This window comes from Rhinolophus sinicus, chromosome 3, assembly GCF_057876585.1.
Source record: "Rhinolophus sinicus isolate RSI-liver-muscle chromosome 3, RSI-T2T, whole genome shotgun sequence".
NCBI classification, from domain to species: domain Eukaryota; kingdom Metazoa; phylum Chordata; class Mammalia; order Chiroptera; family Rhinolophidae; genus Rhinolophus; species Rhinolophus sinicus.
In genome coordinates this window covers 52,264,177-52,281,336 of record NC_142503.1, presented here as the reverse complement: position 1 = coordinate 52,281,336, position 17,160 = coordinate 52,264,177, and the positions used below count along the sequence as shown (strand labels likewise).

At 39.1% G+C, this 17,160-nt stretch overlaps 1 protein-coding gene across 8 annotated transcripts in view; it reads right to left on the bottom strand.

The window, feature by feature from the left end:
* Positions 1-17,160, bottom strand: part of RASGRF2 (Ras protein specific guanine nucleotide releasing factor 2) — a 223,405-nt gene that overhangs the window by 105,038 nt on the left and 101,207 nt on the right. For all 8 annotated transcript variants that reach the window (XM_074328781.2, XM_074328780.2, XM_074328774.2 and 5 more), the window contains exons 5-9: positions 15,365-15,618; positions 12,324-12,403; positions 11,712-11,905; positions 6,731-6,840; positions 5,953-6,071 (exon numbers count right to left, since the gene is read on the bottom strand). In XM_074328781.2, coding sequence (XP_074184882.2) covers positions 5,953-6,071; positions 6,731-6,840; positions 11,712-11,905; positions 12,324-12,403; positions 15,365-15,618 — 757 coding nt within the window. The remainder of the gene's footprint in view (positions 1-5,952; positions 6,072-6,730; positions 6,841-11,711; positions 11,906-12,323; positions 12,404-15,364; positions 15,619-17,160) is intronic.

Genomic DNA, 17,160 nt, shown 5'->3' with positions numbered 1-17,160 from the left:
AACCAAAAAGTACTAAAAAGATTCTTGCAAATGCCTTGCCCCTGGCTTCTGAAATGGCCTGAGCCAGTATTATTTCTACTACACTGTATTTGTTTATTCCACCATTTACCCCAAATGCAGCCTTGCAAAGGCTCATATCAGACTCTTAAGAACCATTAAATGCATACTGAATGCTTAAATATTTAACAGTGGTCATCACTAAGAGGTGAGATTGCAGGATTGCAGGCAGCTTTCTTTGCCTCTTCATGTATTTTCCGGGTTTCCTGATTTCTTTTCTTTTTTTTTTTAATGAGCACAGATTACTTCTATAAGTGGAAAAAACTCACTAAAGTTCTTCATATACACAAAATAGTAAATCTATGATTATGGGTCATAAAACATTCATATTAACATATGAATATTCCAAATACTATCTGTTTTGTACAGAGATATAAAGGTGTACAGGATGGTAAAGGAACCAAGCTTCCACCCCCAGATTCCATCTATTTAGGTGTTAGGTGGCACTCCTTGACAAAGAGACTAGGCAGCTATTTGGGGCCTAGAGAACAGCATGGAAGCAGTTCTGGGGGCGGGCGTGGGACTTGAGAACAGAGGGCAGGAGAAGGCGTGATTGCACTGAAGGGAACTGGCAAGAGGAAAGTGAATGAGGGAGGTGAGATAGGTGGGAGCAAATTGGCAGAGAACACAGGCTGCAAGTAATTAGACTTGAAGAGTAAAGGAGGGATGGAGAGAGCTAAGGTAGAACGCTTACAGAAGGAGATGAGCAGATAATAGCAGCAGAATTGTACTCATGGGACTCACGTGGTAGAATTAAAGCCAAAGGAGATCTTTCAGAGGAACTGGATCATCCCCTTTATCTCACAGAAGGGGAAACTGAGGCCTGAGAGGCTAAACAGTGCTCAGTGGTTAGCCTCTCAGGGTGGCATGGTCAGGAGACAGCAGTGGATTCAGCAACACAACAACTGAAACTTGTAAAGGGAAAGGATGGGAAAAGGCAGTAAGTTCCAGCTTTGACATGGGTGGTCAGCAGTCATCCAGGCAGATCAGTTAGGGCAGAGTGAAAACCTGGGGCTTAGACAGAAATTTTGGTGGACAAGAAGGTTTGGGAGTCCTTTTCAGAAATAATATTACCAAGGCTATGCAAACTTAATAATAATATGTTCATTGGTAAATGCTCCTACCATTTATTTTGTAAATCAGAAATTATAGAATATACTGTTCACTCATATATTCGTAAATACTGTAAATTTCAGCTTTGAGGTAAAAAATAAATGTTTCCTTGGCACCACGCTCTAACATGCTTAGTCTATAACTGTTCACCTCATATCCAACTAGGAGATTGGATACAAATCTATACAGCTGAATTAAAAGTGAACAATTTCAACACTATTGTTTGGTTTATAAAATAATTATATTGCAAAAAACATGTTAAGTGGATTTTTTTCCACATTTCATCTTATGTTTGACATGATGTTTAACACAACCATGAGACCTAAAGATTCCTCTCTAATTAAGGCAAATTAGAGAAATAAGTATTATCAAATTAGTAATTCCTATCAGACCATTGGTATGATATAGTCCTTCAAAACTTATTTCCATCACTAAATTCCCAGAGTGGCATTCAAGACCAGCTAAGGCCCTGATTCTTTTCTTTTCTTTTCTTTTTTTGTTTAGTTTTACCTTTTCCCTCTAGTTTTACTGAGAAATAATTGACATACTCGTACATCATTGTATAAGTTTAAGGTGATGGTTTGATTTATGTATATTATGAAATGAGTACCACAATAGGGTTAATTAATATCCATCATCTCACAGCTACAAGAAAAAAAAATTTCACCTTCTGATCTACTCTCTTCATGACTTTCCTATATGTTATCCAACTGTTAATTATAGTCATCATGCTCTACACTACATCCTAGTACTTACTTCTCTTATAACTGCAAGTTTGTATCTTTTTGACTACCTTTCTCCAATTCCGTCTCCCCCACCCCGCTTCTGATAACCACAAATCTGATCTGTTTTTCTGTGAGTTTGACAGGTTTTTGTTTTGTTTTGTTTTTTAGATTCCACATATAAGTGAGATCATATAGTATCTGTCTCTCCTTCTCTGACTTATTAGCATAATGTATTCAAGGTTCATCCATGTTGAAAACGGTAGGACTTCGTCATTTTTTATGGCTGAATAATACTCCGTGGGGTGTGTGTGTGAGTGTGTGTGTGTGTGTGTGTGTGTGTGTGTGTGTATGTGACAATGTCTTTATCCATTCATCATCAGTGAGCACTTAGGTTGTTTCCATGTCTTGGCTATCGTAAACAATGCTGCTATGAACATGAGAGGCAAATATTTTTCTCGTTAGTGTTTTTGTTTCCTTTGGATATAATCCCAGAAGTGGAACTGTTGGGTCATATGGTAGTTCCAATTTTAGTTTTTTGAGGAACCTCCATAATGTTTTCCACAGTGGCTGCACCCATTTACATTCCCACCAACAGTGCACAAGGGTTCCCTTTCCTCCACATCCTTGTCAGCATTTGTTATCGCTTGTCTTTTTGATGCTGTAATGCCCTTATTCTTAATTCCATTCAGCAGTGAAAAGAATGAAGTGCATTGTCCAGGTTATTGAGTTAGGCATTTGAGAAGGTGTAACTATTGCTAGACCCCCTGTGATATGTTCAAAGGACACTGGCACAATGAAAATACATGCCTTTGCATATGGGAATGATGAAGGTACCAGAGATGTCCATGCCTCATTCTCAATGCATTTTGCTCTGAATTCAGTCACTTTTATTTAATTTTCCTGATTCATATTTCCAGACAACACTGACTCTGCATAATGGGTTTTGTACAACATGTCAATTTAGAGTGCCTTTATCCTCGACTAAATATATATATATATATATATATATATATATATATATATATATATATATATATATATATATATATATCATGTTATTGAAAATAGAAACTCATTCCAAAGTTTGGATCTTGATTTTTAATATTTATGTCATAATCTCACAGGCACTAGTCTAGATGCTTTTGCGAGCATTTGCTCATTTAATCTTCACAAGAACCCTAAAGGATAGGTACTGCAACTTAAGGAGAGGAAACTGAGGCAAAGAGAGGTTAAATAAATTGCCCAATATCACAGAGCAAAAAGCGGAGGAGAAGCATTTGACCCCCAGTGATGTGGCTGTACTGTCTTCCCATTATTGCCTCAGACACTCACACATTTGTTCAACAAACTTTGAATAGATTTGGGGAAACAAATGACACTATCAGACCACCGAGAGCTACAGTACTTTGCATCCTAGTCATCAACTGTCTAATAATTGGAATCAATTTATAATGAAACTTCTGTTATTTCAATCACTAAATTCCTGTGGACTAACATTCAAGAGAAGCTGAGGCCTTTCAGAGGAGCTGGGTGACTTATTTGTCCTACTCCTCAGAATAAAAATTCACTTAAAGTTGAAACCATGCACATATTTGCACATATGCACACATACATGTGCACGCACATAAACACACACACACACAGAAACAGACCTCATGTCATCCCTAAAAGGAAATAACACAATGCTAACACAAAATTAGACATAAATTGTAATCTATTGCATAAAAAATAGACTCCCTAAAAATTTAAAAGAATGGAAAAAAAAAAACCCACCTCAATGAGTTTTAAAGCCCATTAAGGGTATTTAGTAAAAGCGATAATAGGAACAACCAAACCACAATAATTCAAACTTTCCAAATTATCTGTAATTGGATTTCTTTCTGCTTTCAGAGTAAGGTATGATTTTTTTAAAAAACAGATTTATTGAATATTTCTTAAACAGACTAACCAAACCACACAATACAGAAAAACACTGCTGAAAGGCAAATCATTGCATCAACATCAATACAATAATTATATCAGACATATTAATAGCTGATAGGAGTGCCTTAAACGTGTGATACAGAACAAACAATAAATAACATTTGGACGTGAATCAAAGGAAGAGGTGGCTTGTCATTGACTTTCCTCCAGGGACAATGGAAAAAAATATGACATTCAATATATTCAAACTTCTGGCATTTTTCATTATAGATGTTTTTAACAAACCTAGATCAAAACAGCCTAAGTGTAGAAATATATTAAATATGTATGCCTAACAATCCTTTTCAATCAAAAGTCTTTTCAGAAATTGAATACTAGTAATTGAAACTTTTGTTTCCACTCTTACATTTTATAAAGCTCAATTCAACAACTAGTCTTTTTCAGTAAATTCTAAACACAAGAAAAACACAAAATAAGACACCTTACAACGCAAACTGCAATTCAACAAGCAATTCAGTTTAATCCAATGCCCATCTTCCAGGAATCCATCATGGAAAGCATCATACTAGGCAAGCAAGAAATCACCAACATTGCCCTCGGAGTTGTAACTCTTGGGAGAGATAGGCATGCAAACACGTGCCTGTAATACACCAGAGGACGAAATATGTGCACCAGGAGCAAAAGGCTTTGGCAATGAGGAGCAAGGTAGGTTCATTCTAACTGGAGGGGAGAGGATGGGAAGATGAAGGGGAAATATTAGAAGGCTCCTTAGAGGTGTCTGACCTGAGCCTGGTAGGAAAAGCAGACCTTTGAGAAGCATGAATGAAAAAGACGAGGGCATTCCCGGCCCCCAGGCTGGGGACAGACAGCACACGGAAAGGCACAGAGGCAGGCAAGTGCTGGCTGGGAAGGCAGGAGCCAGGATGGGGACACAGTTGGTGTGGAGGAATAGAGAAGACATTAGGAAGGCCTGCCACTGTTAGAATTATATTCCATTAATAGTTGAAGAAAAATTAAAGTTGAAATCTAAAAATGAGAAAAGGTCTCATTTCCTAAAATATACTTCCCAACTTTAACGTATGTGTGATGTCTCTCTTGGTAAATAAATAATGGAAAATAGAACAACATGTGCTAAACTTTTTAAGTATCCCGTGCACAAATTCATGTGCACAGCACAGATAAGGTCTTGTTTTGACGAGGCACGAAATATTTTAAGCAGCACATTTTGGTAGGCAACAGAAATGCAAGTTATCTTTAACTAATATTGGCACATTAGAAACAGAAACTACATTAAAGGTAAATTCCAGTTATTGCAAATTTAAGTGCCACTCCTCACCAAGTTCAAAATCATAAATGTGTGCAATATGTTGTCTGAAATCAATTCCATGGGTCATGTTCCCCTCCTAAATGCCTAAGCCCTTAAAAAGAACTTGGGATGTGGCTTACTTCCCCCACTTTGGTTTGAGAGCCACGGAGGTTATACACCGTTATGTTGTTGCTTCTCCAGTTTCTGATACAAATATTTTCGATGCTTCAAAAGCTTAATTTACTGGATGATGCCTCCAAGGCACACCCCATAAACAAGATACCGTCACCATTACCAAAGCGTGGCAGGGTCAAGAGTGAGACATTTCATGGTAACCGAAGTTACCAATCGAGCTAAATCATATCATGTGGGGCCTCCAGAAGTGCTGATGAAATATGGGAACAACAGACAGCTGTTTTCACTTCAGACACTATCCCCACTGCTCTGTGAAAGGGCTTTGAGTAATGCAAGTTTCTCTTGGGCCTTTGCCTGAATGTCATCACCACCTGGCACTGACATTCCAATCAGCCAGACCACTCTGTCCTCCTCGGAGCTGTAGGGAATGTAATCTACATCCAGTCAGAATATAATTTACTGTCCCACTCATGCCTTACTGTTTCTTATAGTGTTGCTGTTTTTCATGGCCCCTGAAAAGAAACAGCACAAAGGTGGGCCTCACCCCCAGCCTCCGGCAAGGCCATGGGGATGTCCTGCATGAACAGCAGGAATCACACAGCTAAATCAAGTATGCTTTCCTGGATCTGCCAGTGACAAGGAGGCAGGAGTAGCAGAGGTCACGAAAATTGGGTCTGCTGAATATGGACTTACCTTGGCGGATGAAAGTTTGGCTGGTATCCAGCAAAATATCACAGCCCTCTACTATCATTCTTTCTATGGCAAGATTCTTCCTTATGTTTTCAGTGTCACTCACTTCATCGTGCATTATCCTGTCAGACACAACACAGACAGTATCAGTGTAAGAGATATTTTCTATTGCCCTAGCAGGTAATCAAAGAAGAGCTCCACCTGGGAACTTGTATCAATGTAACTGGGGCTGTGGGGGAAGCAGACTGGCTGTCCAGGCTTCAACAAGTTATGACCCAAAGCAAGGCCAATGTACATCATGACTCTAAATGATAACTAGGGCAGTGATCAATGAATGTCCTAGGAATGCTGCTTGCAAATGCAACAGGAAAGCAACGTATTACGAACAGCTCCCTTCATTGAAATTAGGATTCCCTTTCTTAGAAGCAGAGTAAACTAGAGACCTTTGCATCATTTATCCCATATAAGCTAAAGAAACACAGATATAAATAACTGCCTGATACACTGAAAAGTCACTGATAAATCCAAAATATACATTCTGCAGCTTCTTGACAAATATGAATACAAAAATGTAACAACAAAAAATCATTTTTCTGTTACTCTGAAAGAAATGCAAACATTCCCAAACTTAAATCAGAATACACCCAATCTCACGAACTAGCATTAAACTTGCAGGTGAATCTAAGAAGCTGGATTGTGTCTTGCCTCTCACTCCACGGACACACAGACTACTAACTTGCACTTCCCCATATCAAGCCTTTATTATAAATTCTCCACATACCTGGACAGTTCCTCAAGTTTTGATTTAGCAAACTCCAGACTTTTCCTCTCCACATGCTCATGGGGTGTATGAGCTAGGAGCTCATGAAGTGTAATGATGTACCTGGGGATCTAAATGCAAAGGCCAGTGTGAGCGTGAGGTTGGGCTGAGAAACACCCGGACGTTCCCTGGTGTGTCGTCATCACATCTGAGGAGCTCATCTCTCCTCTGGCAGTTTTGTTTTACAATTCTATTTTTTAAGAAATAGATTCAAACTAAACTACGCTTCAAACTTCACACACACGTGCACGCACACACACACACACACACTTCACCAAGAACATATGAAAACAGTAATAAAATATTATGCTACAAAGAAACAACTGTTTCTTTAGATTTTTTTAATATAATCATACATTTCTTAATCATAATTTTTGAAAATTGGTTCATAGGGAAACGGATTTAACTATCATCAACTCATTTGAGTCTGTATTTTATGTGTATTTGCCTTTTAGCAATTTTTTTAAAAAAAATGACAATCCTACTGCAATGTTCTCTTTAAGGATTAAAATGGGAGAAGAAGATACATTCACCCTTTTTACATTCTGATCCTGCTTTACCTCAATTCATCCTTCCAGCAGTAAAAAGTATTATTTAATTAGATTATTTACTTATACTTTTGTTTATGAACAGACTATCTGAATTCCATGAAAGGCAGAAATTCCACCAATCCCATGAAGGTTTTAATAGACCACAGTAGAGATTTAACTCAAATTATAGTGATTCAACATATTTATTCTTTTACTGGATTAGAAACTAAATTTTTTTAGAAAGCAGGGGCAATGAGTTTAATTTTAATAGTAACATATGTGAACAATAGCTACCATAACACTGCCCACTGTGGGTCAGATCGGTGCTCAAGGTTTGTACATGCATCAAGTCCTCCAGAAACACAGGATTATTCCCTGTTTTACAAATAAGAAAACAAAGTGTAGAGAGGTTCGGTAACTTGCCCAAGGTGGCCTCATAGTAAACAACAGAGCCAACCCTGAGCCCAGCTCTGACCAGTGCACTAACCCAGTGTGTCTCTTCTGTGGAACTGGGGTCTCACTCAGCACTTGAAAGGATCTCTGAGAACGAAGAAAAGAAAACAGCTTCCGAGGGCCCGTGGGGTAGCCCCTTCCATTCTGACCGGAGGCGTTAGTGGCTCTATATCCACAGATCTACTTTTACTCTCATGCAGGTGGTGGTCTTCATTGGGTTATTTACTAATATTCACTGAGTGTCCACATTTATGCACGAGGCACGGAGGGCACAACCAGCAGCACAGACATCCATCTGAAGCCCCTACTCTGGAATCTCTCCTAGAAAATGTCATCAAGTCAAAGTTTCGGCAGTGTACAGACTTCTTAGCCATAGGAGGGTGGGGCACAGGAGACCCCTCCCTTTGAAGGAAGGATGTAGGATGCTTTCTGCCTCTCTCCATCCCAGAAACTTCTCACTAAAACAGCCTGTAGGGATGTCCCACTTGGCGAAGGCTCTTGGGATAAGGATGCTTTCAAATATCTCTTTTGCATAATCCCATGATTGATAAAAGTTTGGCTCTAAATTAGTAGTTCTACAAGAAAATCAAGGCAACCAACAGCTAATGTGCTCAGTTTTTCATAACAAAAAGGGCAGGAGTGGGAGAGCCTGACTACTTATAATGCACTGAAAACCTACGAAACTAAGTTTAGTCGAAAGTTTCACCATCCTCCCCCATTAATTAAATCTATTTTAGAGAGCCCCTTGGCTAAGATTCAAGAGGATGGATTTGAAATTCAGTAACTGGCCCTTTCCAATTTCTAGTTGGAGGAATAAACAAGCCTGAAACTTCCAAAAAGCAGACCAAGTGGATGGCTCTCCGAAGAGCTCATCTGTATATTCAAGAGCTTATTATAAATCTGTTCCCAAAAAACCCAAGAATCATAGAAAGTGCTGTCTAGATGAATCATAATTCTGCTTTCAATTATGGAACAATACTTGTCAATTTATTAACATTAATTAGCTTGCTCTTCAGTTACAGTAAATAGGTGGCTACTTTCTGGAGAACAAGAACAGTGCTGTTCTTGTCAGAAGCATTTCATGATCCGCTCACCTATGGCCTTATGAGTAGCTGGAGCCCAGTGAAACAGTACCAGCCAAGCCACTGTCTTTGCTAAATAAACATTATGTTAATGACTACATTATTTTCCATAACAAATTTCTTGGCAACACTTGAACTTACTTGTCTGACAGTTCACTTGAGGGTAAATTCACTGCATCATTTAAGTTCTACAATGCCTCCATGTTTCCATAATTCAACATAGTTCTTTAACAGCAGCAATTGACTTACTTGACGAAGGGCACAGAATGAGGTAGAACACGACATTTTTCTACACATACACAGGCAAAAAGTCACCAACCGCCTCTCCTTCTCCCTCTGCCCCACTCCTGCCCCTATATCTAGGCTCCAAAATAAGTCTGGGCAGAGGCCCTTGGTGGTATGAACTAGGGTCAAGGCTTCCATTGTTGTTAAACAGCAAAAATGTGCAACGCCCCAACCTCATCCCCAGGTGTCAGCCTACAGTGGAGCAAGGCAGAAGAACATTTGCTGAGATGCGTGCTGAGGGGATTGGATACCCCTGGATCACGTGAGGGAGCGAAGGCCTTCATGACTATTTCACCTCATTACTGAAAGGACCAAAAAGCAACAAAAAGAATAGAATGGGCATGGACCTCGTAAGAAACATCTTCAAGCATCTAGAAAGGGCCGTTCCCCCCACTGTTCCACATGGTCACTCCAAAGAGAGGGCAAGAGGGAGAGACGCCAACGGAACAAGACAGAGGAGAGACACCGAGGAGAATGAGGTCCATGGGCAGCAAACGCTGATGATTTCCCCTCTTGGTCTATTCAGAATAGTTATACAGCAGCAAGACAGTTATGGGAAAGCAAATAAATAAACAGCGCAAGGCAGTGCTCTTTCAATTTGCACATTTCTTGCAGTTGGACCAATTCTGGCTAAATTCTTTAAGTTGGTGGCTTTTCCCAGAACGATGGCTCTCACAAGCTGAGACCTTTGGTGACCCTGGTGTGAAAAAAACCTGGAAAATCTCAACGTCTGACCTGTTAGCTCAGTTCTAGGCTGTAGGGCCATCACTGTCTTGGTGGGCATGGGGTGGGGCCAGACTACCACCAGGCTCCTTGCAGCACCACAAAGTGATCCAACCCAAACTTTCAGAACCAGTCTAGTCTGTGTCGGATCACAGAGTCCATGAGCTAATGCTCTGGGAGACAACCAGAGGCCTGTTCCCTCAATTTTGAGTTTAAGAAATGGAGATTTAGGCTGGTTCCATATGACTGAAGGGGGAGCAAGACATCCAAGTCTCCTAAAGATTTCCAGTCCAGTGGTCTTTTTCTGACATTATGGGGATTCCTCAGGGTCAATCGAAATGCCAAGTCATTGTTATTGGGCTTCAATGCCAGGAGGAGGGAGGGAAAGGTGGCGGAATCTTAAAACATTGAGAGAGTCACATCAGGGGGATATAGTAGCACTTGGAAAGATATCAGTAGGCTGTGAAAAAGGGAGCTAGGAATCTCTCTGAATGTTCCGTGTGTCTTTCACAACTCTACCTTTGTATATTCACCTGAGTTGAGGTTGCTGAACAGATACAATCTAGGATATTTTAATCATCAGCTAGAGATAACTGCCAAAGATTCCAATAGAATCTCAGAAGAACACTGCATTATATAAAACCTGTTTCACTATAAATAAAATCGTAAATTACAATTTTGTATAAGGTTATCAAAAATAAAAGCCTTTTTTTGCTTTGAAGTTTTCCTTGTGAAATATTTTACAAATATTTCCTCAGAGAGGCAAAGGGTTCAAACAATTTAGTTCCATGAAAAAACCACAATAATATTATAAAGTTTCACTATACTTAAGTTGTTTCAGATGCATCCTTTTGGTTTTTAAAAATCTTCTATGGTGACTTCCAGAATTTCAAGCAGGATTGACAAACGCTAAGATAAACAATTATGAACCAGGGCAAAGTTTCTTTCTGAGGCTATAAAATGATGGGCTGGGGTCAGACATGCCTGTCCAGGGAGACAAAGTTCTCCACAGAAACCCTAACACACGTGATTAGGAGAATCAGTTTACCACATGACAATCTAGAGGGCTGGCTAGAAGCCCCATAAATTCCACAATGGGAACACTCGATGCTTTTCCAAAAGAACAGAATCAACACTTTTCAAAAGAACATGAGCTTCAATTCACATTTTGGCCTCTGCAGTTCTCACTCAAGAGCTCTTAATGGTAAAACCCTAGATGTAGGAAAGAACACAAGTGTACTTGATCCCTTGCTTTGCTCTGCTCTCACAGAGTGAATGTCAGGACAAGCCCCAGCCTCCCTGCAGCATCCTGACGGGGGCCAAGAGTCCCCAGGTCCAGCCAGTGCCTCTGACTCCTGTCTCCACAGCCTCTGTGACTGGGGAGGTCCTCCTTCTGCTCTCCAAAGCTCCAGCCAAGGGAGACTCAACAGCAATCACAACAAAAACAAAGACTTTCCCAGCATTCCACTCCATTCCTTAGGAACCTTTTATGCAACCAGCACACACTGGAACATTTGCACAGCATCCTATTTCTGTAAACCTAATAATATTTTTAAACATGCTGGAGGAGGAGACTTCATGGAAGAGGTCTGTGTGGAATCTTTCTGTAAAGGGAAAATTGTGCTGCTATTCAAAAAAATCATTTTTTTATTTAATTGTCTCAAAAATGCCTGGTTTTCTTACATATGCTGGACAGAGAAAGAATGTGTGGCATAAATTTATTGATCCCTCAAACTCAAGATGACAAATGATACCTAGGTGCCATAATTCCTCACAAAGGATCCCTGCACATCTCACTCTGGTCACACCAGGTATCAGAAACATCAAGCTGGAACCGATGACCTAAACAATACATCCCAGAGGACTTACCTGAAACATTGGATAGGTCAAGAATGTTTCCAGCATCCTTCCCTCGCAGGCAGGGTTGGCTTCATACTGTTTTAAGAGTTTGTCAAAATCTCTGTTTTGCTTACAATTGGCAAGCACTTGGAGACTGTACTGGTGATTACGCACAAATTCTTGATAAATGTTCAGCATGGGGAGCAAAATATCAAACAGATCAGCTGGAAAGAAGAAGTAAACATGGCAGTTTCTTCTGGTGATCGGTAATTTATCTAAGGAATGGGGAGAGGGTGGACTGGCTGTGTTCACTCAACGGGAGTGGCAGAGAGTGGCTCCCAGGACCAGGTGTCACACATGCATGGGGCCCCAGAGCAGATGCCTGAATGACTGATCTGATAGAATGTACCCCCACCCCCGGGGAAACACAGCCTAACTCTAGCCCCAAATAACTATGACAGGCCAGGAGAAAGGATATTAGGACAGGGCCCGAAGGCCAATGTGACAAATTCCCAATAAGTTAAAGAAGCTCACAGGTCAACAGGAAAACGCAACAGCTTCAGCTGAATGATGTTGAAGTTATTTTCCTCTAATTGTAACCATATTAAGAGAAAATCTTGTATCTCTAAAGCACGCACTTACCTAAAATTAAAGTAGGCCAGTTTGCTATCCTTGCCTTCAGTCCTTGATGAAATATTTCATGAAGAAACATGATTGTTTCACTGTAAAAAAAAAAATCAAAAATTATACAGTTTAGTCTTGAGTGGAGCCATTGCCACCCAGTGTGGGAAAATCTCCCTCCTTCACAACAGAAAAGCTTAGCGTTGATCTCATGCTGTCAGACTTCCACTCATGACCTCCTTTTTGTCGTCATCTGCAAACCCTCCAGCCACTCTTCTAACACCCTGAGCTCTGAGCGCCCAGCTCACTGTCAGTCTTTCCTCCAACACTGCTTCTGTCATAATTCTTGGTGACTCCAATATGCACACAAACCTGCCAGTATCCTGGCCTCTCGGGCCTTTGAACTTCTCTCCTCTGAGGATCTTATCCCATCTTAAAATACACACACACACACACTTTTCTATACTTTTTTATTTATCTCCAGGTACTACCTTGTGTCTCTGCTCCTTTTCACATCAACCCTCCTTTGAAAGGGTTTTCTATACCCACTCTGTCCAGTTCCAATTCCCCATTCTCTCCTTCGTTCCCTCTATCTAATCTGGTTTTGGTTCCTCATTAAAATTACCAATAAGCTCCAAGTTGTTAAATCCAGTCAGTTCTCAGTTATCATTCTATTTGACCTCTTTTTGACATAGTTGTTTATTCCCTCTTGCTTTGGTCTCTAGGACAACCCATTCTGGTTTTCATCCTGCAACTCTAATTCATCCTCTTTACTATCATATTATAGCTCCTCTTCATCTTCCTAACCTCTAAACGTTGGAATATTCCAGGGCTCAGTCCTTGTTCCTCTTCTTTCATGCATCTGTATTCACTCCCTTGGAAACCTCATTCAGACTACAGCATTAAATATTATCTTTATGCTATTGGTCTCCCAAATTTATATCTCCAGCCCAGACCCCTACCTTAACTATATTACCCAGACTAATATCCAATCCCTGATCACTTGATTTCCCCATTTGGATGGCTAACAGAATCTCATGCTCGACAGGTCCAAGCAGAAAACTCTTTACCTTTCCTTTAAATCTGTTCTTGCCTCAATCTCCCCCCATTTAGTAAATAGCACCTCCATACTTCGGGTTATTCAGGCCAAACACCTTGGAATCTTATCTGCTTTTTGCTTTACCTCAAAATCCACATCAAACTCATCAAAAAATCTTACTGGCTCTCCGTTAAAAATATATCCAGAATCCAACCACTTATCACTTTCTCCGTTAACAATTATCTATTGGTTGGATTATCACAATAGCCACCTAACAGGCCTCCCTGCTCTAATCATCTCTCACCTGGCTTATTGAAATAGCCTCCAAACTGATCTGCTCACAGTCTATTCTCAATAGAGAAGCCAGAGTAAGCCTTTCAAAAATAAGTCAAGTCATACCACTAGCCTGCTCAAAACCCTACCAGTGTCTCCCTATCTCACTTCAAGTAAAAGCAAACATTTTACGATGTCTTACTGTTAGTGTTCTAACGTCCCCCTTCATCCACACTGACCTTGGCAGTTTCTCAAACAAACAAGCCAGGCCTGCTCCAGTCCCAGGACCTTTGCACAGGCAGTCCCCTCTGTTTGCATCACTTTCCCCCCAGGTAGCCACATGGCTACTTCCTCACCAACTCAAGTCTTTGTTCAAATGTTGACTTACCTTTGAGGCCTTTCTAAAGACTAGCTATATTTAAAAACAAAACAAACAAAAAAACTATGGCACATTCACATAATATAATACCAAGCAGCAATTTTAAAAAAAATAGAATGCTCTTTACATATCAATATGGAAAGCTGTCCAGTATACACTGTTAAGTGAAAAAAATAAGTATATGTTAAAGTACATTGCCTTTTGTGTAATAAGGGAGAAAATAAGATTCAAAATGCATACTTGATTGAACCTGTATCAAAAAACACTGGAAGGTACATAAGAAACTAACTAAAATGGTTATATACATACCATTTCCCTGAAAATAAGACCTAGCTGGACAATCAGCTCTCATGCGTCTTTTGGAGCAAAAATTAATATAAGATGCAGTATTATATTACATTATATTATATTATATAGACCTGGTATTATATTATATTATTATATTATATTATATTATATTATATTATATTATATTATATTATATTATACCCAGTCTTACAGTAAAATAAGACCGGGTCTTACATTAATTTTTGCTCCAAAAGATGCATTAGAGCTGATGGTCTGGCTAGGTCTTATTTTCGGGGAAACATGGTATACAAAGTGGGGGAAATGTGGTGGGCAAAGACAGGGTAAGAGTGAGACTTCTAACTGTTGTTTGATGTTTTCATGTTGTTTTGACCTTTGAACATGGAAATGTATTATCTACTCAAAAACAAATAACTAAAATATTAAGTAAAACACACAAGCACTCTCTTTCCCCTATTACCTCCTTCACTTTATTTTTTCCACAGTACTCATCATCACATAATATACCACATATTCACTTCACTGTTCACTATTAATTGTCTGTCTTCCCTCAGGGAAATTTAAGTTCCATGAAGGCAGGGATTTTTTTTTTCTTTGTTCACTGATGAATCCTCAGCAGTAAGGACACTATAAATATTTATTGAGCGAATAAATTTACTAGAGAGTCTCAGGCCTTCTGTTAGTTTTTGCTCTCCCTAAAGTACTTTTGTATAATTACATGCAAAGACCCATTAATCACTCCATTCCCTCAGTTTGTGAGGGAGATGATCTTCCCCAATAAACACACACACACACACACACACACACACACACACACACACACCACATAATGACAAGAAAACCTATGTCAAATAAAGAAGAAAACCAGAGAGCTGTATGCCAAGATTCAAGATAAAGATATAGAAATTTGGACTAAAAATGAAACATAAATGATAGCTTTCTTATTTTCAATATCATAAACTCATGAAAGTGAATTTATGATACCTATTCTTTTAAGAATAGAGTAAAAAGTCATTTTAAGAAATACAAGTGGCACATGACTCTTTGATTTATGCCAAGACAAACCTGTTGAGAAAAATACTGCTGACATCATCGTGACTGATAGGGGGCTTCTTGGAGCTGGCGGCCATTCGTAGGGGCCGGAGGAAGCCATTGACCAGGATGTAGAGCTGGTGAACATACTCGGACTCAGCCTCGACCATAGTGAACACAATTTGATTTCTCTTCCTCATACTTTCAGCATGAGGAGAACAAATGTAATCCTGCACAATGGTCTTCCATTTCCTTCTACACAACCATCCCCGCATGAAGCTCTGAACCTACAGAATAACCAAAAAAAAGGGAAAGAAAGGGAGGGATGGAGGGAGGGACAAAGGGAGGTAGAGGGAAGGAGGGAGGGAAGAAGGGAGGAAGGAAGAAAAAAGAAAAAGAATCTCAGGGAGCTTTGAGACTGGCTTTCTTAAGTCTCTCAGTAAGAATGACCCTCCTGTGCCATATAAAACACTGTTCTTTCATTGGTGCACTAATGTTCCCACCACTAGAATATATAATGGCAAGCTTCTTTCAAATAGCAGAAAAAAAGATGGTTTAAAAAAATTTTTTTATCAGGCTCACAAGTTTCTTCCAGAAGCTTAAGGTATTTAGGCCTGTCTATGTGGGCACCAGAATATAATAATATTACATACATAAGTACGTAATACTTAGAAGTTAGAAGTCTTGCACTAGACATTGATGTTTCAAGAAAGGAATAAATTGAAAAAGTTTTTTCTTTAACAATAAAAAATCAGATATTTTTAAAAAATTTTAGTAGTGAAAAAAATAACAAAATTTACCATCTTAACCATTTTTAGTGTACAGTTCAGTAGGATTAAGTATTTTCATATTGTTGTACAACAGATCTGAAGAACTTTTTCCTCTTGCACAACTAAAACTCTGTACCCATTAAACAACTCCCAATTTTCCCCTTCCCTCAGGCCCTGATAACCACCATCCTACTTTCTGTTTCTGTGAGTTTGACTACTTCAGATAATTCATGTAGGTGGAATCAAACAGTATCTGTCTTTTTGTGCAGGGCTTATTTTACTTAGTATAATGTCTTCAAGGTTCACCCATGTTGTAACATGTTCCAGGATTCCCTTCCTTTTTGAGGCTGAATGATATTCCACTGTACATATGTACCACAGTACATATGTACACCATCTTTCAGTAGACATTTCGGTTGCTTCTATCTCTTGACTATTGTGAATAATGCTGCAGTAAATATGGGAGTGGAATTATCTCTTCAAGATCTTGCTTTCAATTCTTTTGGATATATATCCTGAACAGGATTGCTGGATCATATCTTAGTTCTTTTTTTAATTTTTTGAGGAAACATCATACTGTTTTCCATAGCAGTTGAATCATTTTACAATCCTACAACAGTGCACAAGAGTTCCAATTTCTCCATATCTTCATCAATAATCATTTTCTGGGGTGTTTTTTTTTTAGAGTAGCCATCCTAATGGATGTGAGTTGACATCACATTGTGTTTTAATTTGTATTTCTGATGTTTAGAGATGTTAAGCATCTTTTCATATGTATATGATGTCTCCAAAGATTATATACAAATGGCCCATTGTATCAGCTTTGGAGAAAAGTCTATTCAAGTCCTTTATCTATTTTTAAATCAGGTCTTTTGACTTTTTTTATTGTTGAGACTTTTTTTAAGTTTAAAAAATAAATATTAGAGATTAGCTCATCCAACTTCTTCCTTTTATACACGAGTAAACTAAATTTTGTGGTAAATTACACAGCTAGGAAGGCTGCAACCAGACTTAAGTGTTCTTTTATCTGCCTTTTGTTAACTGTAAGGACTCTCTTTC